Genomic DNA, 24,282 nt, shown 5'->3' with positions numbered 1-24,282 from the left:
AATGCATGCTGCAATTCCTTTTCACTTCTACATCTTTCTTTCTTTCTTTCTTTCTTTCTTTCTTTCTTTCTTTCTTTCTTTCTTTCTTTCTTCCTTTCTTCCTTTCTTCCTTTCTTCCTTTCTTCCTTTCTTCCTTTCTTCCTTTCTTCCTTTCTTCCTTTCTTCCTTTCTTCCTTTCTTCCTTTCTTCCTTTCTTCCTTTCTTTTCTTTCTTCCTTTCTTTTCTTTCTTTCTTTTTCTTCAGTTTGATTTATTTAAAAACAACTGAGAATTCAAGCCACTTTCCCATATTCTTTAAATGAGAAAAGTACTATCAGTTTCAAACTGTGTAGCAGAGTAGTACAAGGTCCCTAACTGTACTTCACCTACAGGTGAACTTAAGCCTTACTCCATTCGCCTTCCAGCTCTCCCTGGTCTGCTGGTCTGCTGTTCCCCTCTGGCTCAGCAGCAATTGCCTGATACACTGTAAGGCTTTTCTTAACCTGCACTTGCAGCTCTTGGAAATCGTCTGCATGCAGTGACCACCCAGTCCAGGCTGTGTCATTGCTAGCAACCTTTCTGTGTCAAAGCCAAGAACGTGCATTCATAAAGCATCAGGCTGCCCCTCCTTGATTTGCCTTTGCTGCAAGTACCTTTAGGGTGAAATGCAAATGGCCTGAAGCCTTACCAACCAGTCACCATGTGGCTGAGATTAAAGATCTGCTAACTCCACTGCTGCAGCCTCACAGTAAGGATCTTTCACATCCGAATTAATCAAAGGCTTCGTGATTTTTTGCTGAGCTGGCAGTATTTCTATCACCATTAGGCAAGCAGTCTTCCTGCTTATCACCCAGGCAGAGGAGATAACCCAGATCAGTGGATGGCTTCTTGCCATTCTCACATGCTAGAAGAACACTCGAACAGCTCGGTCCAGCCATCTCTGTTGGCTGACAGGCTGATCCATTCTGCTCACAGCCACTACCCAGCACCTGGCTCCCTCCCTGCCCTCCTGGTTAGGGTGCTGTGCCCATCCCGCAGCCACACGGATTCTACTCTGGCTGGCAAACCAGGAGCACTCCCTTCCCCTCTGTGCCCAGGGAGTGCTTACACCCTAGAGGAAAGACAGAGCCCAGCATGAGCAGCCAGAGGTGCAAGGGAGGAGGTGAGGATCATGGATTTGAGGAGCTCACGGGATGCACTTTGAAGTGTGTCTAACACACCCTGTTGTCATTAGCATGAGCAGGAGTCATTCCTGCTTCCCTAAGCTGTAATTTCAAGCTTGCCCACCTTCTCCAAATACCCTTTGATAACATTTACAGGATTATCATTACCACTGGGGAACATATTTCCATAATGGTTTAATGAAAGCAGAGATTCTGGAGTCAGCAGGAGCTGGAGCCTCAGAGACAGCTCCTAATCCAGGAAAGTGGATGTGGTTGGAAACATTTCAGGAGGCAAAGCTTGGAAGATCCTGCTGTGGCTCATTCCTGATACGAGGGTCTGTTTTTGCAAGATGATAAATCTGAGTTTAGTACACCTGAATTTAAAATACCACAACCCACATCACACAAAGTGGCTGAACAGGTACACAGACACTCTCCCGAGTGGAAAGATGTTGCAAATCATTGAAGGAGTAATTGCAGTCAAAACAGGCTTTTGCCAGCTGGAGAACAATGTATACAGGTGGACTTTGGTCACGTAGTCCATAGGCTTCTCAGCCAGGCCCTTTCCCAGTCCTTTCAAGGTCATGACTCGCGATGCCATGTCTATTACTGAATCCCTTACAAGCAGATTTGGGGGAAGATGTTCCTTCTTTTGTTTCAGACACTTGCCTGACTGGGCTGTTTCTCTGGCAGCTGCCAAACCACCTTGGTAAGAGCAACCCAACAGCTCAGCCAGCAGCTGAAGACGACCCGACAACATGCAGTACCTGGGCTCCAGCCCTCAGCACACAGGACCAGCTTGGGTATGCTGAGGCATGCCAGTGCCTATCAGCTAGACCAGAAGGCAAGGCTCTATATCAAAGCTACTTGCAATGCAGAAACTCACCCTTAGCAATCATTTTTCCCTCTTCAACCTAAGCTGAATTACAGCTTGGCAGCTGGGAGGGGTGGGAATGCCCATGAGAAAAGCCAGGAGCTCAAGAAACATTGCCGTGTTATCATCAGCACAGGCTCTTTGACTGTCAAGGTGTGTGCAGGAAGAAGGCTGAGACCTGGCAGAAGAGCTGAAACAAAAATCATGGGCAGCTCTATCAACAGATGTGGGTGCCTAGTCCCTTCTACAGGAATGATGGGTCACAGCCAGCAACAGGGGATTAGCTCAGGCCCCAAAGGCAGCAGCAGTTCTTTGAGGGCTGTCTGGGATTGCTCACCATACAATTTGCACTTTCCAAGGAGCAGTGAGCAAACAGGGACATTGTGCAAGGAAAGACTACTGAGAGGGCAGCGAGTTGCTACCAGGAGCCAGGCAGTGTCTAGAGTGCAGGCCATAGAAGAGGTGCCCAGGTTCAGGACCTCAGCAGGATGCCTCATCCCTAGCATAGGATATGCTTGGTGAGGATCTTTGCTATGATCTGGGGCCTGCGCACCTGTGCTGGCTATGAATCTGGTCTGCTCCTGCCATGGCAGATGGCTCTGCTGGCCCCATACTGCCTGGGACACGCAATCCCAACTTGCAGAATGTAGTTGCAGCTGCTAACACCACCTGCCTCACCCTCATAACCAGAGATGAGGCACTACTGAAATAATATCCCACAGACATTACTCCCTTCTCCGCACTTGCAGCTCCCTCTGGCCAAGAGCTTGGCACGGTCAAGGACACTGTTTGGCTTGGACAAAGAACATTTTCTTCCCAAGATACAATGCAGACCAGTGTCTCTCCTTGTAAGACAAAGTGAGGATTCGCAGCGTGATGCAGGAGGGCTCTCCTGGTGAGGAAGAGCCTGGCTGGAGGGGTGGAGGAGAAGAGCCCTATCCCACTGCTGAGTTCTCCCATGGCAGGACGAGTCCATGCCACCAAGATCTGCTGTGATCCGTCCTCATCTTCCTCATCTCCATCCTCTGCAGATTGGATGGGCCGATAATCTGCTGGCACATGCCCGAGCTGGCAGACAAGCCAAACACTGATAAGGAATGAGGTGACGGGATGTGAGGATTGCCAGTTCTAATCAGCCTGGCTCTGGCCTTCTCAGCCCACAGTGGCTCTTCCTACACCACATTTCTCCTGAAAATAATGGGCAAGCACCTCTACATCTTCAGCGTGGTGGAGCAGATGTCAGTGTGGCTGGGGATACTATCCCTGTCTGGTGCACCACCATGGTGAGCAGGGACCTTTCACCCCCCGAAATTCAGACATACCTTGTGAAGACACTGATCCTGGAGCTTTAGATTTTGTCACCTCATTATGGTGGCCCCAACCCAAAGGCAGGAAGGGATTGTACCGTACTATTGAGTTGTACTGATGGGAGTTAGCCCATGGCCTACAGGCAATGGGACACCCCATGGGCCCCTTGCGCTAATGCTATTTAATTCAAATTAAATGGCTCCTTGAAAGCCAACTGAGACACCTAGACTTCTATCAGACAAACACAGGTTGCCTGAGGTAGTCTCAAGCCTGAAGGCTGAATTTCCTTGATGTGAATACCCCTTCCAGCACCTCCCCTGGGATGGTATCCTCTTCCCCATTATCACCTGTTATCCATGAGCTGGTCTCTAATCTTCCACGCAGCATTTGGAGGAAGGTCCCTGGACAGGTGTGACTCAAGGAGCTGGTGGCTGCTAAGGCTGGGTTACAGTGCCCAGCTGCCAGAAACACTGCAGGAAACACAGAACCTACCCCTGACCTTTTAAATGGCTTGCCCCATCTCCAGCTCTAAGGCAGCGAATTATCTACACGTTTCCTTTCTTCATCTACCATCTCTTGCAAGGGAACTGTCTCTCCTAGTCCAACCCCTGCAACCTGCTAGACCGTGGCTCCAGCAGCAGCTCATCTCCTTGGAGAGATGTCTGGGGTCTTTTGCAGGGCTTTTGTCTCACAGACTCCTGCTGTTGAAAGGGATTCATTTAATTACACACACATCCCAAGCAGAGGGAAGCTGTCTCTAGTCACTTTTCCTCCTGCTGATATGGAACACTCCTCCTCGTCCTGCACCACATGGAAGGCTCAAGGGCTGAACCCTGAGACAGGTTTCCAGAGGGGTAAAGAGGGACCAAGCACGTCAGAGCAGAGAAGGGCATTTTGGCCTTTGCTGCAGGCTCCTTGTGTCACAGGATGATCAGTGACCTAGCCAAAGGCTGGAGCCTTTCCAAGCCCTCCCTGTCTCTAGGCAGGAGTCTCTCCCTGCTATCTTTGTTGGCATTGATGGCACCAACTGGAAACACCAGGAGTGGCAGTCTCTGGGGTTGTGCTTTATGGGGGCAAGAGGTACGGGGACTACCACATGCCCAGGAGATGGGGAACCGATCGGCCTCATAGAAAGGAGAAAGAAAGTGTTTCAGTCAGTTTCAGTCCGGGGCCTCTTAAGGAAATCGCAGAGCGTCTTGTGATTTAGAGACAAATATGCAAGACAAGGAGAGCTTTAAGCCACAGGCTTGGCCCACTGCCTGAATTTTTTCCCTCCTCTTTCACTGCAATTACAGTTGAGCCATGTATTATAGTAATTGGGTAACTTTTTCCAAACGAACCCTTTCACTCAGAGTGAATCATACTTGCCACAAAAGAACACGGAGGCAGATAAAAGACATATAGATCCTATGGCTATTTGTGATAGTGTTTTGCCATCATCCCCTTGTTCCTCAGCCCCCTAGGTGGGCACAGGGTAGGTGCAAGAGCCAGGCATTGAGCTTTCCTGGATAATTCCTCTCCACCCCTCTAAGACGGCTTCCTCCTGGCTTGCTGTGATCTACAGCCAAGGCAAACTGCATGCTTTTGAAAATGTCTACGGGTTCTGCAGAATAAGGACTCTTTCCCCTCCTTGAGGTCCTGAACCTACAAGAGTGGGTGGTCAGGGCTGGGTCAGCAGCTGGGCAGGGTTTGGGATCAGCAAGTCTTGATAGTGCAGCTGAGCGAACTCAGATCCAGCTTCAGCTCTCTGCTCCTGGGGTTTCACCTGAACCACTAAGAGTTTCTGAGGCACCATGTGTGCTCAGTAACATTTCTTCTGTTCCTGATTTAGCCAGAGCTGAAGAGCCCAGCCTTCCTCCCCAACCCTTCCCACCAAGTCTCAATCTATCTCACCATTTTCCGTGTGGGATAAAAGCCTTGGATAGTAAAACACTCATTGTAAAACTATTTTCCATTGGCTTCATGGTCACACATAGCTGGATCGCCTCCTGGAGCAGCCAGCTTGGAAGGGCTGGGTCCACCATCCTGGAGAGGAGCCTGGGCGAGGATGGGAGGAGGCAGCCTTGCCTGATAGGCTCTCCCTCCCCCCAAAACCAGCTCCTCCCCCTCTTTCCTCAGTCTCATTGGTGGGTGGAGTGGAGAAGGGCTGGGACAACTCAGCTCTCCATCTATTTAAGGGCAAGGGTGGGGTCGTTTCAGCTACTTGTTGGAGACGGTTGTACCCTGGTGAAGAGGAGGACTTGCCTGTCAGAGGAGCACCATGTCTTGCGTGAGTAGTGAAAGGGGCAAGGCAGCTTTGCTGGAGCTGGTGCTTGGTGGAGTGGGACTGGGGGAAATGTCTTGGCTTGGTGTAAGGGTCTTCATGTTATTTTCCTCCATCTGTGCGTCATCCCTGGTGTCAGAGGGTCTGCTAGAGCTGGGTGCCTGCTGCATCTATTACGGAGTGGTGGCTGCTCTTTCTTGTTCTGGCAGGAGTGGGTTTTTTTCCTGCAGGATCCCTTTGGGGAGATATGTGGGGGGTCCTTGCTGAGTTGGTTCCCAAGCTGGGGTAACCTGTTTTACAGCTGCTCCGCTCTGGGGAAGCGGCTGCGGTAATGTTTATTGCTCTCTGAGCATCTCCTCTTCTGGATAGTCTGGCTGCTTTCTTCCTGGCTGAAGTTTTCATGAGTCACTGAATCATTATCCCTTCCTCCCTGGTAACGAAATGGGCTAAACCTAACTGTCCTTCTGTAAGTGTCAATGAGGACAGCCAGGGAGATGCTTGTGTCAGAAGAGTGATTCCACTTCTTTGATTAATTTGTTTTATTAAACTGAGGGCAATAAATCAGGGATTGTCTGAAATGCAGGCTTGTTTATTGAAGTGGGATGGGGGAAAGATTCTTAGTATTCTTGGGTCTTCCCTCTGCTCTGCTGAAAAATAAGTACTTATGGGTTTACTGGGTTTTTTTATTTCTAGAGAGAAAGTGGGGAAAGGTGTGTACCTGGAGCAGGAGAATGCTTTTGCAAAGGCTGAGCGTACAAAATGAATCACTGTGCCCTGGGGAGCTGGGGAGCAAAGTTCCAGAGCCCCTGGACCTGGGCAAGGCTTGAAATTCAAATCCAAGCCAGGAGAAGGGAGTGGAGGCTCCATCCCTGCACAGACAAACTTGTGTGGGATGATGCGAGACCCACAAGGCACATGGGTGTGTTTAGGACAGGGTGGGTGTGATGGGAGCTTGCAGGTACTTATGCTTCACAGCTGTGCAATACAGATATGTTGATGACAGCAGCAGAAGAAAGATTGGGAAATTGGGCCTGTGTCCCATGTGACTGGAGTAACTTCCCTGGGTTGTCCCTGGTGCAGCACCCTAGGGGAAGGGAGCTTCCCTGTCTCTCCAGTGATGCAAAGCAATGCACTGTCTTGAGAGGCAGCAGAGAGCACTACCAAGACAGAGCAAGTGAGCCAGCAGGTAATGAGCAAATGTATCTGCCTCTGTGTTCTGCAGGGACCAGTGTGCACCAACTTGGGTCTTAAGCCTGGCCAGCGCCTCACTGTCAAGGGCAGAGTTGCACCAAATGCCACGGGGTAAGTTGTGTTGTGCTGTCTAGGCATGGCCAAGGCACCACGCTGCATTGTCTTCTGCTGGTGAAGGACAGAAGAAATCCCTCCCTTGGGTGGGAGAGGAGCAGTTTTGGAAGGGGTTAACACCAGCAGTGCTTTCTTATTAGTCATTGCCTAATGCACATTGCAGACACAGGCTGCTGCCAAGGAGCTAAGCCAAAGCAGATGTGAAGCTCCATCTGCGTGCACTGGCAGTGACCACATCCTCTGTAGGGCACAGTAAAGGAAATGGAAGCTGTGTCTGTACTGAGATTTGGGTTGAGACCATCCCTGCAGCCACATCCTCTCTCCTGTATGAAGATGGCCTGGGAGTAGGGAAGCCTTCTACAGTGTTTTGCTTCACTGAGCAGGAGGGGATTATAGCCCAAGCAGCTGAGAGGTCTTAGGTGCTCTGTGCTCCAGCTAATGGTGCAAAGGGAAAGGCTGCATATTGCAGCAGAGTGTCTCAGGCTGTTGAAGCTTTCTTTCACCCACCAGAGATGCCAGTCAGGTGCTGGGGGTAAGGTGGGAGTAAGTACAAATGTGTTCCTAACTCTGCAGGGATCAGGGTGGATGGGATTCCCAGGTCAGTGGCTGGTGGAGCCCGTAGCTGCTGTACCAGCACTAGTGGTGTTTGAGGAAACATGTCCCAGCTCTTCCCAGTGTCTTTGAAGTTTGATACCATCAGAGTGAAGCCTTCTAGGCTTTCTCGTGCTAAATGAAATTCCTCCTCTTTTCTCATCTGAGTAAGAGGCCTGGAGGCAAGGTGGACACTGACCTAGGAAGCTGCTTCCTCCTGCTGCCACTGCAGATGCTTGGGGTGGCTAATGACACAGTAATATTGCAGCTGCCTGCAGGGTGGGGAGAAGGCAGTGGCTGTTGGGCAAGGTGCAGCACCAGCTAACTGTTTGGTGCTGGAAGGAAACCTGAGAACAGCAACTGGCTCCCTGGGAGCTGGTTTGTGTGCAGGGTAACTTCCAGTTCAGGGCTCTAAGTGCTGAACCTCTGTTGTTAAAGGTTTTGTGGAAACTAGGTGGTGTCTCTTCCAGGGATGGCACTATGTGGCCTGTCACCCCAGCAGAGAGAGCCCCCCTTATTGGCACAGCACCATCTTCTTGGGGAAGCTGTGCAATTTAGCAAAGGGTTTCTCTTTGGAGATCCCCTTCTATCGTAATGATGTTTCCTTTCTCTGCAGCTTTGTGGTGAATCTGGGGAAGGATGTTTCCAACCTTGGGCTTCACTTCAACCCCCGTTTTGATGCTCATGGTGATGTGAACACCATCGTGTGTAACTCAAAGAAGCTGGAAGAGTGGGGTGCGGAGCACAGGGAGTCTAACTTCCCTTTCCAGAAGGGGGGCATAGCAGAGGTGAGGCCTGGAACATGCTCACTATATGCGTGCTGGTGAAGGGAGGGTATTTGGCATAAGGCATCCAACTGTCTTGGGGCTCTCTGTACAGGAGGTGCCTGGCTTCTGCTTGGCCAGTGCCATCATCCAGGGCACTGGAGAGGAGTGATGGAGGGTGGAGGTGAAACATGCAAGCTCCATTTAGCTCATGGGAATGTTACTGTTGAACTGAGCAGGGAATAAGTATCTCTTAGGAGACCAGAATAATGCTGCTGCTTGTTCACCCTGCAAAGTGGAGGGTGCGCAGCGGTGCTGAAGAGGGGAAAAGCTTGATGGTATCTTGATGGAAACTGACTTTTTCATTTGTCTTGCAGATTACTTTTGCTGTCAACCAAAATGATCTGACAGTCCACTTGCCAGGCCACCAGTTCACATTCCCTAACCGGCTTGGTCTCTCTGTCTTTGATTACTTTGATACACAAGGGGACTTCACACTCCAGTCCCTTAGCTGGGAATAACTTCCTCTGACACCTCCATCTCAAAGATATGGAAAAAGCAATCAATAAAGAATTTTGGTCTACCCAGTCTCTAATCTGTTTCATACTTCAAGTGTGCATTGATTGGTCACCTTGCTGCAGGGCTGAGGGGAGGAGGGTACCCAACCTTGCTTGAGTACCATATGCAGGTGGAATTGTCAGCCTTGGCCCTTGAAATCATGGATGGAAAGGAGAGTGAAGGTCAAAAACCTAGGAAGGCAGAAGGTAAACTGAAGGAAAGTCTCTGCAGGAAATACTGAACCTAAATGTGGCTGGGAGGAGAGTAGAAGAGTCCCTTAGGCAGTCACCCACTATGGAGATCTAGACTGATGTCTTACCCTGCCTGAGTAAAATGACTTGATAAATTCTATCTGTTCCTACACTAAGGATCCCTGGCTATCTTGAGCTGCTGTGCTAGGCAAACATAGTGGGACACAGAGTGAGGGAAGTCCTCAAATGGTAGCTTTAGTATGCACCCCTCTGTAGAGGCTGGTCCTACTTTGGACAGTCACCATGTCTTGTCTTGGGCCCTATTACTGCTGCATGGGGACAGCAGTTGAAAAGGATGCTTTGCTGGGTGTGGCAACATGTGCAGTAGACTCCTTCTTCAAATCCTTTTTTCCCAATAGCTGTAGAGGAACAAATACTGTGGGGCAATATCTTGTGTGTAATGTGAGGGTGGTAACCTGAAGGGGTCTGGCTTTATACTGCCCCAGGTACTTTACCTGGTCCATCTATAGCTGGGACAGGTAGCAGTTTCCCAGCCTGGGCTGTGGAATGCTATGCACGTGTACGCTGTGATTTTGTTACCTGGCACTTGTATTAGCTCAACTGAGCCTGAGCATTTCTCAGTCTAAACTGAGGCTTGCCTCTGAGGAGTCTGGAGATGATGAGGTGTGTTTGATGTTGCAGCATAGTTCCCCCTCATCTGTGTGGTGTTACCCAGGGTGTGAGCCAGCAGCTACCTTGGAAGGTTTTCTCAGTCTAATGCTACTTCAGCAGTAATGATGACTGCTGGTGGGTGCCTTGTACCTGGTGGGCATAGGAAAGGTGGGAGCTGTCCTTTCCCCAGCACACAGCATTTACCAGGTAGGCCTGGGATGGAAGGACACAGTCTTTGGGTCCTCGCTTCCAGGCTTGGTCATAAGCAACATGAAGCACAAACCATTTGATGTCCCACAAGGACACCCTGCAGGCCTGGCTGGGCTGATTCTTCTCATTAAGCAGTTGCAGAGCAACTGGAGCACAAGAACTTTCTCCTAGGGCAGCAGCACCTCCCGTTCTTGCTCCATAATACATGAGGCTCTGCCAGGTCCTGTGTATCAGTTACGCATGCAGAGGGAGGCTTGGCCGCTAGAAATTGGAGAGCTGAGGAGGAAGAGAGAAACAAGCTGGAGACAAGGGCTCAGGGTGGGTTGTTGACCTGGGAGGCAGGATCACAGAACAAAAAAGAAACTTGAGGCTCTACAGCTGGATCTCTCATGAAGCCCCGTGTTGCCTGAAGCCAGTCTGCTCTGGATAATCACATCCTGCCCTTTACAGCTACATCTATAATAGCAAACACAACATCTAACATTGCCACCCTGTGCATAGGTGTGGCTGGGGGAAAGCATAGCTTAGAGACTCTGCTCATGGAGTGATATAGATGAAGCCATCCTTTCTGTGACAAGAAGAGAGTTTAGCTGCATGAAAATGAGCCGTGCTAGGTTAGATGATCTTAAGGAGATACCTGGCCCAGTTTATGCAGTGGCATTGACACCCCAGTCTGACACAGTGGAGTACATTTGGTAGGATAGAGACTTGGGAATTTCCTCAACAACAGCAGGAATGTGGTGATAGTGAGGACCCCCTCCATGAGCTGTGATGATGGACACGTGATGTAGTTCTCTCCTTGCAGATTCCTCTGCTGGGCTGGTCTCAAAAACTGAGCAAATGTGCTGACCTCCTCAAGCTGTACTTCTGGGCACTCTCACAATGCCTCTTAACTGCACTTGGGAGTCTTTTTTTAGAAAGGCTCTTCAAAGGGTTTTTTTTTTGTGGAGGGTGGGGGGAGAAATCTGAGTGTGAGCTTTACCACAAGAGGATAAACCTTATTCAGGTCTCCCACTAGCGTGGCTGCTTCTTGAAGTGACTCACTGGTCCTGTGAAATCTGTGACTCACTGTTGTCCCGACTGTGTTATGCCTTGACCCGTTGCTAGCGAGGAGGTGAGGGGTGGTGAGGGTTCCCCCACTGTATAATTTAGATATATCAAGGCTGACTGCTCCCTTCCACCCACTCCCTGGCCTTACACAAGTTGGAGGCTGGTGTGCGAGGGCTGAAGGACCCGAGGATGGAGTCGGAATCCTCGAGACATCCTCCTCCCCACAGCTGAGCAGGGTGAGCAGCCTTGCAAAGGGAAGATCTGAAGGGAAAGGTAACACAGTAATGACAATGGAAGACACTGCAGGCTGCCATGGAAGGAGATGCACTTTTATTTCTCAACCACAGGCAGAGGCGGGGAGATGTTCCAAACCTGGTGCACTGCTCAGCCCTTGCTTTCCCCCACAGACCTCAACGACTCTCCTAAAGCCAGGGGAATGCTGCAGCCCTGTCCTGGGCAACCCACTGCCTCCTGTGAGGGTGCCGGGGGCCGCGCTGTGCCCATTCCGCTGCGGCTGGGGCGCTGGTGGTAGCTGCTGGCGAGCAGGGTATAGAAAAAAGGGTTGATGCAGCTGTTGCCATACGCCAGGCAGGCGACGCCGAAGTTGAGGTACGCCCGGGCGGTAGGGCTGATGCCGAGCCCCTCACCCCAGTACAGGCCAGCCTGCTGCCAGGCCCAGAAGGGGAGGAAACCGGTCCAGTACGCCACCACGATGGTGGAGATCCTGGAGAAGAGCTGCCGGGCAGGGGCTTGGTCCCCCACCGGCAGCTACAAGCCCCAAGCAGAAGACTGGTACACCCGTGCCAGGTGGGCACAGACAATGGCCAGCACCACGCCAGGTGCCAGGATGCTGGTGGTGAAGAGCATGGTCAGGTAGAGCCGGAAAGCTGCCAGCGTCCAGGTGGGGATGCAGATGCGCTTGTGGGGGCCATCCCCCTCCCGCAGCTGGGTCATCACCATCATGGGAGCCGTAAGCAGCAGTGAGAGGAGCCAGAGGACAGTGCTTGCCAGCTTGCGGTAAGCGTTGCTGGCCCCCTTGGCTCGCAACGGCCTGGCCACCGCCCGGTATCTCTCCGGGCTCATGGCAGCCAGCAGGAAGATGCTGGCGTGCATGGTGAGGAGGTCCAGGCTGAGCAAAAGCCTGCAGCCCACATCCCCAAAGAACCAGTCATGGGCAAAGTAGACCACGAAGGGGATGGTGGAGAGGTACAGAAGGACAGCCAGGGCAAGGTTGATCACATAGACCCCCAAGGAGCCCGCTGAGCGCCCTGACACCCTGCCAGAAGCCACCACCACCATGCAGATGTTCCCTGCCATCCCAACGAGGCACATGACCAGCAGCACCGCACCCAGCGGCCCCGTGACTGGGCTGTCCCCTCCTAGGACACTATTGTCATCACTGCCACCACTGCTTTCCTCCGAGAAGCTGCTACCCTCAGGATCCTCTCCAGGTCTTGCGCTGATGGGGGAAGGATCACAAGACATCTTTGAGTAGGGCAAGGAAGGGCAAGTCAGGTTGTCAAAGACCTGTTCCTTTCCTCTGCCTTCCCTCCTCACTGTATGGGACATGACAAGCCTCAACATAAGAAGGAAGAATAGTGAGAGTTCAGCAGACAGAGTACTCCAGTGAAGTCTATTCCTCACCTCCAACCACCCTGTACATTCTGCAGATCTTGTCCACCACAGGCTACATCCAGTAGTTTTCCTTAACGACCAAAGGGCTGAGAAGGGAACACCTCTCTCCCCTTCAAGACTAAGAGGTGCAAAACAATCTCCACCAGCCAGCAGGAGATGTCTCTGGTGCTCACAAGCTCCTCACTTGTTGCTTCTCCAGCTTTCACTGGGCTCATGGAAACCAGCAGACTCAGTGGGCAGTTGGGTTTCTCCTTCTCCCGGGTCTGTATCCTCTTAGCTCAGAGGAACTCTGGAGAGGTGGGATTTGCTCCCCTGAACCAGCCCCTGGAGAGTTGCCTTGCCTGCTGCACAGAGGAATGTGTCTGACTCACAGCTTCACACACCGGTGCAAACACATTCCCAGTTTATACTGGGCTCTTAGCCACTAGCTGAGGAGCCATGCTGGCTTCCTCCCGTTTCTTGCGGATAACTCCATTCCCAGTGCCTTCTTCCAGCTAACTCCAGCTCCTTCTTCCAGCTCCCTCTTCCTTCTTGTTCTTCTTTTCTTGCTCTTTTTCCCTATCTTATTCTCAGTTCCCTTGCACAGTTTTCCACATTCGAAAGAGGACATAGCTGAAAGCCAAGATTCCTAATGTGTCAGGGAGGAAAAGCATCGCTCTGTGGCTTTAGAAGGGAAACAACGGCCAGCCCTGGAAGCACAATAAGCAGGGAGGTGTCACACTGCTCTCCTTGGCCCTTAGCAAAGCTGGGCTGAGAGGGCTTGTCTGCAGCTCAGGATCCCTTGAGGTGTAGACAATGGATGCAGCCCTCGGTATGCAAGCAAAGCCACCAGATGGTAGGACGTCTCCCATTTTCTATGACCTGGCCCTGTTCCACCCTTGTCCCTCAGCCAGCAGCAAGCTCCAAGATACTCAAAGGGCTGGATGTTTTAGACACACTCTTTCCTTCCTCTCCCCAAAGACCATCTTCCTCCTCTAAGCTTTCCTCCTCCTTCCCTCAAAACCCGCAGGACCTGAGAGCAGAAGCCTGTTAGGTAGGCACCATTACTTTCTAATGGGGCATCACAGCCCCCACACTTCTGCACACAATGCTACCTTTATCTTTCTTCACCCACATCTGAACCTCATTCATCTAAGGAGACGGATATGATGGGACAGAATCTGCAGAGTACAGACAGATGTGCCATTACCAAACGTGCCCTGGTGTTGGTTCACAGGGGTTTTTAGACCACTCCAGTCACGCTCTTTTGCATCATCAACTTATTAGCTTTGTTGTGGCTGAGTCAAATGCCTTCACTCATCTCCAGCAGTGATAACTTAGCAGCAAACAGGAGAAGACAGCATCCCATTGGTAGTGCCCTCCCTGCAGTAGGATCCAAGCACCGTCTCAAGCAATAAGCTGCCACAGCTTCAGCACGACCGCACCACAGGAGTGGGCGTACAGCACATTGGGCATTTGTGGAGGCAACGTGAGAGGCTACCCTCTGGGTTATCTCTGTCAGCTCTTGGCACACCTGGGTCACTCCCGCTGTTCATCTTCCGAGAGGAGAACTGAATGTGCAGGTTGTTTAGATGGATTAGACTGCCCCATTTTCATATTATCAGAACCAAGAGGCACTTCATTTTGTAACACAAGTTTTGCAATGGCTTTCATTTTTTAGGACAATCATGCTCCAAACTGGGAGAGATCAGCAAAATGTGATGAAAATACTTTTGGATGAAAGGTCCATTGTGCCATGGCAGAAGGATGAGTGATGTTGCTTCTTATGCAAGAGGTCGATGTTCCCAACAGGTGGTGGTCTCAGAAGAGGGACGAGCCCAAGAGAAGCAGAGGCAGACTGTGCCTTTTCCCATCTGGCTCTGATGGGAAGATTCACACTCCACATGCCCGGGGAAATGCAATGAATAGCCATGGCTCCTTGCTCTAATTGCCTGTGCTTTTTTTCATGAAACAATCTCATGCTTTAGCAGCTCAGCTCATTTAGGATGTTAAAATAAATTACAGTGAGATTTTTTAATTCATTTCTTTAGAAGCTAATTACAATACTGGTTGCCTCATTAATGCCAGTTACCTTCCCTTAACACACTAGATGCCTGCTCTCACACTGCCCGCATAAAACCGCAGACACATCAGGTTCTACAGCCATCAGCAGAAGTCAGCTGACCCTCCCAGCATGTGAAACACAGCTCTCCCATGACAGCTTTAAGAGATGATCTTTAAGATGTGAATCATGGGTTGATTTAGTAGTTAGGACTAACTGTTACTAGAAGGACATAAACATAGACACTTCTCTGTTATACTACTGAATAAAATTGCTATATATACACAAGCGTAATGTATAGGGGAGAATGAAAGTGCCAGGCCTTTGACACACAGAGAATGAGGAAGCAGAGATTCAGGTGATACTTGCTTCAGACATCAAGCCCTAGGCTCTGGTAAAGACAACAGAGAGTCTGAACTCTGTATCAGACGCCATAAGCTGCTCTCTGCAGGACTCAATCATTTGGGTTTGACTAGAGGCTCAAATTTGACATCTGAACTTTAATAGCATGAATATCCCTCACATTATCTTCCCTAGGGCAGTATTCCGCTTCCCACTGCTTTTTGTTATGTGCACACACACACACGTTATCCACATATACACATGTATCCACACACATTGTTTCAAACCGATCCCTTAATCTTCCCTGTAGCAATCAAAGGAAGGACTCCGCAAAAATGTGGTCTGAAGAAGCTTTCAAGCTCATACACAGCAGGAAGAAATAGGCTTCACATTTGTCTGTTAGATTACATCTTTTAAGTGACCTTTCTCAACTACAAATCTAACTGATTAAACATCTCAATGTCTCACATCTCTGTCACCAGCAGAGAAGCCATTTCTTGTAAAGGAACAGTCTCTTCTAATCCAGCAGCCCCTGAGACCCACTGAGGTGTAGCCCCAGCTGTTTTCTTGCCTAAGGCAGGGGGCTGTCTGCAGTTTCATGGAGGAGTGATGCTAGGTCCCATGTCCAACACAGCAAGTGCCAAGTTTTCAAGACCTGATTGACACGCGAGGCCTGTCAAGATCCAGTCAGATCACAGCAGTTTAACATTGACAGGTTGCACTGAGGATTCAGACTCACAAAATCTTGCACTTGAAAGGAAGCAGCTTAATTTGGCCCCCAGAACAAAGTGGACCATCTACGGGGGGGGGGGGGAAAGTGCTTCAAAGGGTGCTTCAAGAGCACTGTGTTTCTCTGATGTCAATCTTCTCTCCTGACAGCCCACCTCATAGGACCAGGTAGAGTCGAGTCATATCAAGGTTCCCGCCTCCCTTCCTAGGATTTAAACTTGAAGTAGGCTTCAACTGTAGCGAAACAAAAAGACGGTGCATTAGGGCGATATCCTGAACCAGAGTGGCAAGAAGGTAAGGAAGCAGCATCCAGGCACTTACTTGCATATTCCTGTGGTGTCATGGCCTGGTTGATGACACTAGTGAAGGCTGCAATCCAGTCCAGCTGGTCAGACTCTGTCTCACAGGTGAAGAGGTATTCCCGGTCAGGGGTGACAATGGTGATGCCATAGTGCCAAGAGAAGTTGCCCTGTGTCCCTGAAGGCAATCCTTTTTGGACGCTATACCCATTCTCTCCGCTGCCCACAAATACCTCGCCCTTAGCAAACGCATCCTGCACATCAGGAGGGAGAGAGAGGGATTTATAAAATCCTAAAAGAACCAGGGAATAATAGCAATGCACTAAGGACAGGAGGAGAGTGGGTGAGGGCCAGCAGCAAAAATATTTTAAAGTGATCAAGGGATTCAAAGAGCAGGGAAGTTATGCTCAAAGGTAGTGGTGGAGAGGAAAATTTAAGAGCACAGGTCTCAAGAGGTATGAAAGAAAATGCTGCTCCTGTTTCTCCATGTCACCCCACATGCAACTCTCCTCCCCATCAACACCTTTGCACCACTGCCCTTCCTGTTCCCATTGTTCGTAGGGGAACAAACAGACAAAGCATGTGCTGAATCAAGTGAGGGGCATGGTTTAGTGTTTGATAGGAATAGTTGGACTCGATGATCCAGTGGGTCTCTTCCAACCTGGTGATTCTATGATTCTATGAAGTGACATGGAAAGGAAAAGACCTATAGCCCATCCAGAGCAGCTGGGGAACCTGCGAGCCTCCCTTACTGCAGAGCAAAGGCTCTTGGTTGCACTTTGTGCCTTCAGCACTGCTGCCTGCAGATGCCAGAGGTCAGATCTCCTCACCAAAGGGTCCTTGAAGTACATGAGCCTGCGGTGATCCAGGGTGAACCAGCGCTTCTTAAACGCCTCTCTCTGCTGTGAAAGGAAGAGACATATGTAAGGTGACAGTGCCCTCTGCCGTGAGCAGTGCGAATGGGTACCCAAAATTCTTCCCAACCGTTAACCCAAGCCCCTGCCGCCACAGCAACCTCCTCCTCACCCTTGCTGAGCCGAGACTGGGGATAAATACCGGGGTTTTCAGTACCAGCTGCTGTCTTGGACTTCTATGAAGGACCCCAGAGATGAGACAGGAGAAATCTAGACACTAAATACCCGTAAGGTCACGCGCACACAGACACATTCAGCGAGATCTCTTGTTCTGGGAGAAAGCAGAGAGCCTGGCTCCATCTACTTTTCGCTTGTGTCCTTCCCCTGCCTTTTATTCTCCCCTCCCTTGGTGCACACACACTGTTTGTTCCCACGGGTGTCTAAGAAGTTGGGGGAATGAGGAAACACCAGGAGGAAAACATTGAAATAGGGAAGGTCAGTGGCTCTGTGGCAGGTCCCTGTTAATTTTTTTTTTTCTCCAAGAGCAGCTTACCTTGGGTCCAGTCTTCTCCATGTATCCCTCTTTTAGGAAGTTTCTTGTCAGCCGATTTTTAATCTGACAAAAAAAGGCAAAAATAACATTCACTTAGCCATGTTTCTTTGCTATTCACTTTCATTGCTTGCCCTTCCTTCTATTTCCCCAAATTCAACTGCATTTTAAATTCACGTTTGCAGAACTGCCTAGCCAGGAGTCACTTCTGTCTACAAAGCGCCCAGAAACAGCAGAGGCTGGATGTTCTTTGGTCATCACAGGCCCTTGTACACACACTTTCTCATTCTTCTATCTAAATATTGCAATTTCCAAATCTGTACCTGGAGGTCTAATAGTAGCTAACAGGCTCTTTTATCACATAATCGAGTAGCAGCAGGAGACTCAGCACTGTGCTCTGCTGCTGCCTTACCTCATTATCGCTGGCAATGGGAAATGCTACCTTCAGATAATGGAACTGCACAGAGCGAATGGCATTGAACCAGTCCACTACCTCCTGAGAACGGAAAAGGACAGGAGAAAAACCTTAGCCAGAGGAACAGTGAGCCACCTAAATTCAGCCAGATGCACACAACCCTGTGTCAACTATAAACACAGCCAGCTCTCCCTCCCCACCACCCACAGCATCTCTCTCACACGCAGAGAGAGACAGCATAGCTGCCCCCTTCCCTGCATGCACAGGCAGCACATCTGCACATCTTCTCTGGCAGCTCCTCCCACACAGGAGCACTGACTCAGCCAGTGCTCCTGCCCTGCTCCCACAGAAACACAAACTGGAGAGGAGCGAGAACCCCCACCCTGTTACCTACAGCAGCTCACACACGCACACCCTGTCCAGCTCGTGCTTTAGACTCTTGAACACCAGCAGCTTCTCAAATCACCTCCATTGCTTTGCGGGGCTTGATGCTAAAACAAGATACCTTTCCACTTTCATGGTAGACAAATATATTCCGGGTCTTGTTGTCTTTGAGATAGGTGATCTGCAGGCCATTAGGGTTCCCAATCTTCACTGGCTGGAAGGTAGCATTGATGACATCTATTTTAATATTGATTTTGGGTTCTTTGGCCTGGGAACAGAACAGCATTGGTCATCCACGAGCAATCCTAGTGGGAAAGAGATCTGAGCTAATGACTTAGTGGACTATGGCAATTAGAGGTGTTTAAAGGTATTAACTGTCCCTTTCCAACAAAAATGTTGTAGCACACGCTACCTTCATTGCACGTCACGCTCAAGCCCAAAAAGTGGCCTAACCCCTCCAATTTAGATTTGAGCTGTGCCGACTCTGGAACTGCCAGTGACACACTGAGAGAGCATCTGACCTTGCAGCTAAGCCAGCCTAAAGGCTGACTGACCTCAAAAGGAAACCCCCTACTCCTGCTCCTCCCTACCCCGAGTCGTTCCCTCCCTTGCGATGGTGTATTAGAACTTGCCCCATTCCGTTCAGGAAGATGAGCAGGAGTGCAGCCCTCCTCAAAATAAACCAAATGATAAGGTTTTGCCAGTTTGGCTCACAGTGGGATGAGGCTGGTTCCAGGGATGGTGCAGGATCACACAGCCAGGCAAATGGATAGGGATAAAGTGAAAGATCAGGCCTTTTATCTGCAGTGAGGGAAGGCTGTAAGGAAGCACAAAGGCAGGACATGGGGAAAATGTCACCCTGACAGTAGGAAGGGGACTCCCCTCCTCACTGATGTATTTTTGGTATCATTCCTAGAATGGAATGAGCAAAGCAACCTCAGAAACATGCGTAGGAAATAGAACCGCCTCTGTGATCCTGCTTCCCTGGGTGGAGTATGCACTGAGGTGGGAGTTGACCACCATACTCACATCCTGCTTGGTGAAATACTTCAGACATCCCTCTCTCTCAGACAAGAGGAACTTGCGGGGTAGGAACTGCCCGTTATCTCTGCCTCGCTTCCAGAGGATGCCTTCCTTCACCCCTAGGAGCAGAAAGACCACTTTGAAGACCATCCCCCCCAGCCGAGGCACAGCTGGCACCAGAGAGCTGCATGCAGCCTGGTGTCCCAGCCACACCTCTGGGATGAAGCACGTGATGGACTGCTGCTGAGAACAAACACCTGAGAAGGAGAGGTCCCATCTCTGACCAGATGGTAGTTTTCCTGGGTTTGCAACACGGATGAAATGTCACAAAAAAAAAAACATTCCCAAATGCTTCCCACCTTGTATTCCAGCTCCCACCACTGCTTCTGACAGCATGAGACCTGTCTCTCCAGTGAACAGCAGAGTACTGGCCTATGCAGACCCTGGCACGGGACCAGAACTCTTCCCACTTGACTCTGCAGGCCCTTGGGCTCTGGTGCCTTGTGTCACAGCACTGGCAGTGACATTTCAAAGACAGCTGCTGTGGCTGGAGGAGGCGGCAGGCAGCAGGACAGAAATTCCTGACCACAGAGCTCTGCCTCCACCAGGACAGCAAACACGTTTGAGCAATGCCAGCTAGTTCATATCAGACTTAGAAGCAACGCGTAACAGCACCAGTCTACACTGCCCACAATTTAATGCTCCCCAGGTTCTCAGGAGCACACGTGGGGCTTGCGACACTGACACTATAAGATTTCTTCTCATGGTGCCCATAAGCTTCCAGCAAAGGCAACAGGAAGGATATTTTGATGCTGTGCTCTGGTCTTACCATCAGAATATGGCAGATGTTTTCCTGGCTGAGTGAACTCTTTGCGTTCATATTTGGCCCGTATCCACTGTTCTCTCAGCACTCTGGGGAGAGAGGTGACAGGTAACTTAGAAACAACCTAGAGGAACCCAGAACTGCCCTTCCCCTTTTTCTTCTGTATGCAGCAACTTACTGGCAGTCATGGTAGGTTGGCTGATAATAGTAAATAGGGATGTGAGCTTCGTATGTGGCTTTAGTCACAGCATTCCCATGCTTGGCCAGAAACTGCAGAGTTAGACAGAGTGTTAGTGCCTTCCCTTCGATGCTGACTCATGCTGGACCTTTTTCTTTCCTGGCCCACTACAGGGCTAGACGCACATCAGGCTCTAATGGATCACTCTCTTTCCCTTCCACTGCCGTATCCCAGCAATGCCTGATTACAGAAAGGTGGGTCGCAAAGGTCTTGTCTGCTCTCAGAAGCGACCCTGATTGCACCTCAATCAACAGAGTGCCATAAATGTCACTTCCATGGGGCTGGGCGCACACATATTTGGTGGATTTTCTGCCATGCCCCACATCTTTAGGGAGATCGAATTCAATGGCAGTTCTGCAATGCCATCTAGGAAGGCATCCCAAACATTTTCACTCTGCTGCAAAGAGCAGCAAGATACAGATTATTTTCTTTGGATCTCCAGAATCATTTTTCAGTCCCCTGGAGATTAATGGGTTGAGAGGAGCGTGAAGAGAAGTCAAGTTCCCATAAATGCTATTTCCCTCAAGATATCACATTATATCTGGAAACTCTTCTCAGAGCATGGAATTACCCAAGATTTTCCCCTTGGATGGCTGAAATCAAGAGGAGACATTGAGGCTAGAAGGTGCTGGCAAGTGGGAAATGAGTAACCTGGAGCAAGGAAGACCTCGAGCCTTGGCAAGAAGCATTGGAACAACTCTGAACTTGCCAAAAAGTAACAGGACAAGGAGAGACTTATAAGGCAAATGCATCCTCCTTCTCACAGTGGATTATGGGGAGTTATCCCTGCTTGAGTCTCCAGAGCAAGAGTAGCTACTCCAGAGCAAAAGTAACAAAGGGACTATGTGTCAGATTTAATCTCCAACTCTGTGAGTCCAAAGGGCTGTTTTTCTTAGGACGTGTTAGTGTCTGGCCTAGACCCAATCCACCTGACATACTAGCAGGGATAAAGATCTCACCTGCACCTGAGCATCATCCCAGTGATCCATCTTCAGGGATTTGACTTTGCTGATGCTAGGGATATTGCGGTGAATTCCCGAGCAGCTGAGGCATATGAAGACACCCAAAGTAGAGGATGCCCAGTCAGGATCTGAGGGTATAAAAAAAGGAGTATGAAAAGAGGTAGTAAACGCCCCTGGAAGATACGCCTCAATTGAGAACACAGGTGGGAGAAACACAGAGGAAGGTGACCACAATTTCCTCTGAGCTGATTAATTAACACCCAAGGTACAGTCTGGAGAAAGAATAGCTATTAGTCCCTCACTCCTGCCTCACCATCCAAGATGAAACTGAAACCACCTCTGGGAAAAGATTCCAGGAGCTGTTTAGTGCAACACATCAACCCCAACCCTAAACACCACCACCCCCCCCCCCGCCTCAGTACTTAGCTCAGGAAGTGGAAAGCAGCCTTGAAACCAAAACTCTCCAGGGAAAATTTAAGAAGGTAAAGCAATACTAACTAGCTCAGTCTCAATTTGTCTTGGATGGTACACTCCACATGACCCTTTTGGGAGGAGTATGATGGGTGCTTTTAGCATCGCTTGCAGGATCTCAAGTTCTGTACCTTTTCAAGAGGACAAGCCCTTCAGTAAAAGAAGTCTCCAAGGCGCCTGTGGCAGGTTGTCAGTTCAGAGCTGAGTCACGGAGGAGACAATGCCCTCCTGAATCATGCCTTCTTTCGGGAACAGTTAGGATTTCACCAGGAGCTTTCCTGTCAGGTCCTGACTGGGCATGACCTTGATTTGTATTTGAAATCTGACACAACTGCAACCCACAGTGCTGCAGATGCACAGCTCATGCTCACCTGGCACTACCCTCACCTGGTCTTTCTTCCCACCAGAGCTGTGGCAGCATCTTCTTCCTCCTCCCTTGCCAACTCACCTCCAGGGAGAAGAAGCAAATATCCAGAGCAATGCCTCTCCTTCCTTTCCACCCCACGCTCCTGCGCAGTCCAGGTAGCTGGCACCAAACTGCTGCCAGAGATCAGCTTCAGCTCCCTGCTTCTGACTCTTCTTCCAGCAACTCTCATAGACTCACCTGGCTTCCCGCAGTCTGCACACAAAGAGTTTTCCGCTCTTCTCCACACTTCCCTCAGGGCCCTCATGCTCCTCTCGTTGCCTCCGGCCATCAGGTCCAAATGCTATCCCTTTGGGCAGGGCAGGGCCAGGAAGGCAGCTGCCTGCACCTTCTGCACCTGTGGACCAACCCACTGGGTTGCCCAAGGGAGAGGGAGCCACCAGAGAGCCAGAAGCTCTTGCAGACAGAGGAAAAAGAGAAAGGCAGGAGACAATTAATGGAAGGAGCACGGAGGCTTGAAGGTGCACCTGAGGTGGCTAAGCACAGGCAGAACCAAAGAGGCTGGAGGCTGAAGTGCACCCAGAGAGTGAGTGAGGAGGAGGAGACCTGCCCCATGGGCGTGGAGGGAAGTTCAGCAATTAACCACAGAACTGGTTTTTCCGCATTTCTGCTGCTGAAGGGACAGGCCAGGAAAAGAGGGCAAGCAGACAGAGAGCTGATAAAGGCAAGGCAGCTCTGGACGAGTGGCCACCAGGACATGTCAGGACTCATCACACTCTGTGGGCTGGAGAAGTTGGCTTTGGCTGCCCCCGCAGCGCATCTGGAGCTTCCACCGAAGTCAGCTGGCCACCACGCAAGTGTTACTCCCATTTTTGGGGTGAGGACTAGATGGCTAGAAAGGTTCAAGAGTTCAACCAAAGTGACTCAAGCCAGCAGCCAAGAACAGAGTGGTCCTGATGCCCACACCTACTCATACTGGTACCTCTCTTCACTATCAGCTACTGAAATTATGGGTGTTCATAAAATTACAGAATAGTTTGGGTTGGAAGAGACATTTAAAGGTCCCCCTGCAGCAAGCAGGGACATCTTCAACTAGTTCAGGTTGCTCAGAGCCCCATCCAACCTGATGTCGAATGTTTCTGGGGTTGGGGCTTCTTCAGTGAGGTCCTACATCTTTGAGACTCAGTGTCAGAACAGGGATCTGTCCCTGCACTTGCCTCCTCCGGATAAGAGGAACACAGGTGCCACTGACACCAAGCACTGACAACAGCTTGTGATAGACTCCCAGACCTTTACCGAAGAAATGCAGGTGTTGAATATTTGGAGGAACAAGCATTGTTAAACAGATGCAGATATAAAATACTTACAGGAGGGCAGAGTGGGTCTTGGGGTGAGACGTTGTCTGATTCTATGATCTGTGCTATGCTGGCCGCACAAGGCACTGCTGTAAGAGCCATTTTCCAGGAAGGACCTGAAGAGGAGTGGGAGCTAGAGGCCACCAAGCCTGAAGAAATCCCCTCCCCACCCCAGGATGGATGCCTGATAGGACAAGAGGAAATGGTCTTAAGTTGCATCAGGGACAATTTAGATTGGATATTTGGGAGAATTTCTTTATTGATAGAGTGGTGAAGCATTGGAACAGGCTGCCCAGAGAAGAGGTGGAGTCACCATCCCTGGAGGTGTTCAAAAAAATGTGTGGATTTGGCATTTTGGGGCATGGTTTAGTAGGCACAGTGGTGTTGGGCTGCAGCTGGACTGGATGATCTTAAAGGTCTTTTCCAGCCTTAATGATTCTATGATTCTATGCCAGAGCTGGGAGCAGACACCTGCAAGGTCCACGAGAGCAGCTTCTCTCTCCTGCCCTCAGCTCTGGGTGAGGGGAAAGGATCAGAAGCATATGAGGGGACACGCACCCGTCCCACATGGTGGTTGGAAAGGAGGACCCCACCTCTGCTCCTCCAGCTGCCCCACAGCTGAGGCAGAGAAACTGATGTGTGTGTGCATGCCCCCCCTCCCTCTTGGCCCCAGCCCATCTGGAGGTGCCCCACACTCCGAGGCCGCTCTGTCCTGATACAAGGAGCGGCTGAGGGAACTGGGATTGATTAGGCTGGAGAAGAGGAGGCTGAGGGGAGACCCTCTTGCTCTCTACAGCTACCTGAAAGGAGTTTGTGGAGAGGAGGGTGCTGGCCTCTTCTCCCAAGTGACACAAGACAGGACGTGAGGGA

At 50.3% G+C, this 24,282-nt stretch overlaps 3 protein-coding genes and 1 pseudogene across 4 annotated transcripts in view; 2 read left to right on the top strand and 2 right to left on the bottom strand.

Moving 5' to 3' along the window:
- Positions 1-7,058, top strand: part of GGA1 (golgi associated, gamma adaptin ear containing, ARF binding protein 1) — a 59,277-nt gene extending 52,219 nt beyond the window's left edge. Inside the window, exon 18 of the mRNA XM_069856239.1 lies at positions 7,044-7,058. The gene's annotated coding sequence lies outside the window, so the exon portion shown is untranslated. The remainder of the gene's footprint in view (positions 1-7,043) is intronic.
- On the top strand, positions 5,459-8,829 carry LGALS1 (galectin 1). The gene is made up of 4 exons (XM_069856314.1): positions 5,459-5,592; positions 6,809-6,888; positions 8,099-8,270; positions 8,624-8,829. The coding sequence occupies exons 1-4, from the start codon at positions 5,584-5,586 to the stop codon at positions 8,765-8,767; spliced, it is 405 nt and encodes a 134-aa protein (XP_069712415.1). The 5' UTR covers positions 5,459-5,583; the 3' UTR covers positions 8,768-8,829.
- Positions 8,830-11,311: 2,482 nt separating this feature from the next.
- Positions 11,312-12,723, bottom strand: LOC138716631 (urotensin-2 receptor-like; annotated as a pseudogene).
- Positions 12,724-14,485: 1,762 nt separating this feature from the next.
- Positions 14,486-23,115, bottom strand: LOC138720191 (arf-GAP with dual PH domain-containing protein 1-like). Of its 2 annotated transcripts, none has more exons than XM_069856149.1 (11): positions 22,298-23,115; positions 21,220-21,350; positions 20,201-20,292; positions 20,029-20,111; positions 19,206-19,318; positions 18,298-18,444; positions 17,790-17,873; positions 17,381-17,443; positions 16,804-16,875; positions 15,996-16,151; positions 14,486-15,908 (listed from the first exon to the last, which is right to left on the bottom strand). In XM_069856149.1, the coding sequence occupies exons 1-10, from the start codon at positions 22,386-22,388 to the stop codon at positions 16,014-16,016; spliced, it is 1,014 nt and encodes a 337-aa protein (XP_069712250.1). In that variant the 5' UTR covers positions 22,389-23,115; the 3' UTR covers positions 14,486-15,908; positions 15,996-16,013. The 2 variants fall into 2 exon arrangements, with proteins under 2 accessions (XP_069712250.1, XP_069712240.1); XM_069856139.1 differs by having other exon boundaries at positions 14,487-15,908; positions 15,996-16,227; positions 22,298-22,403.
- Between the last annotated feature and the right edge of the window lie 1,167 nt (positions 23,116-24,282).

Source organism: Phaenicophaeus curvirostris, chromosome 1 (genome assembly GCF_032191515.1).
Source record: "Phaenicophaeus curvirostris isolate KB17595 chromosome 1, BPBGC_Pcur_1.0, whole genome shotgun sequence".
In the NCBI taxonomy this organism is placed as follows: Eukaryota; Metazoa; Chordata; class Aves; order Cuculiformes; family Cuculidae; genus Phaenicophaeus; species Phaenicophaeus curvirostris.
This window is presented reverse-complemented; position numbering and strand designations above follow the sequence as displayed.

Bases quoted from the DNA above. Each gene is read 5' to 3' on its own strand.
- LOC138720191 (XM_069856139.1), bottom strand. From the start codon at position 22,388: ATGGCCGGAGGCAACGAGAGGAGCATGAGGGCCCTGAGGGAAGTGTGG. The intron at 20,293-21,219 runs GTGAGATCTTTA...CTAACTCTGCAG, and splicing joins GGGATGATGCTCAGGTGCAG to TTTCTGGCCAAGCATGGGAA. The intron at 17,444-17,789 runs GTAAGGCAGCAG...TTTTTTTGTCAG, and splicing joins CCATTGCCAGCGATAATGAG to ATTAAAAATCGGCTGACAAG.
- LGALS1 (XM_069856314.1), top strand. The intron at 6,889-8,098 runs GTAAGTTGTGTT...CTTTCTCTGCAG, and splicing joins GTTGCACCAAATGCCACGGG to CTTTGTGGTGAATCTGGGGA. The intron at 8,271-8,623 runs GTGAGGCCTGGA...TTTGTCTTGCAG, and splicing joins AGAAGGGGGGCATAGCAGAG to ATTACTTTTGCTGTCAACCA.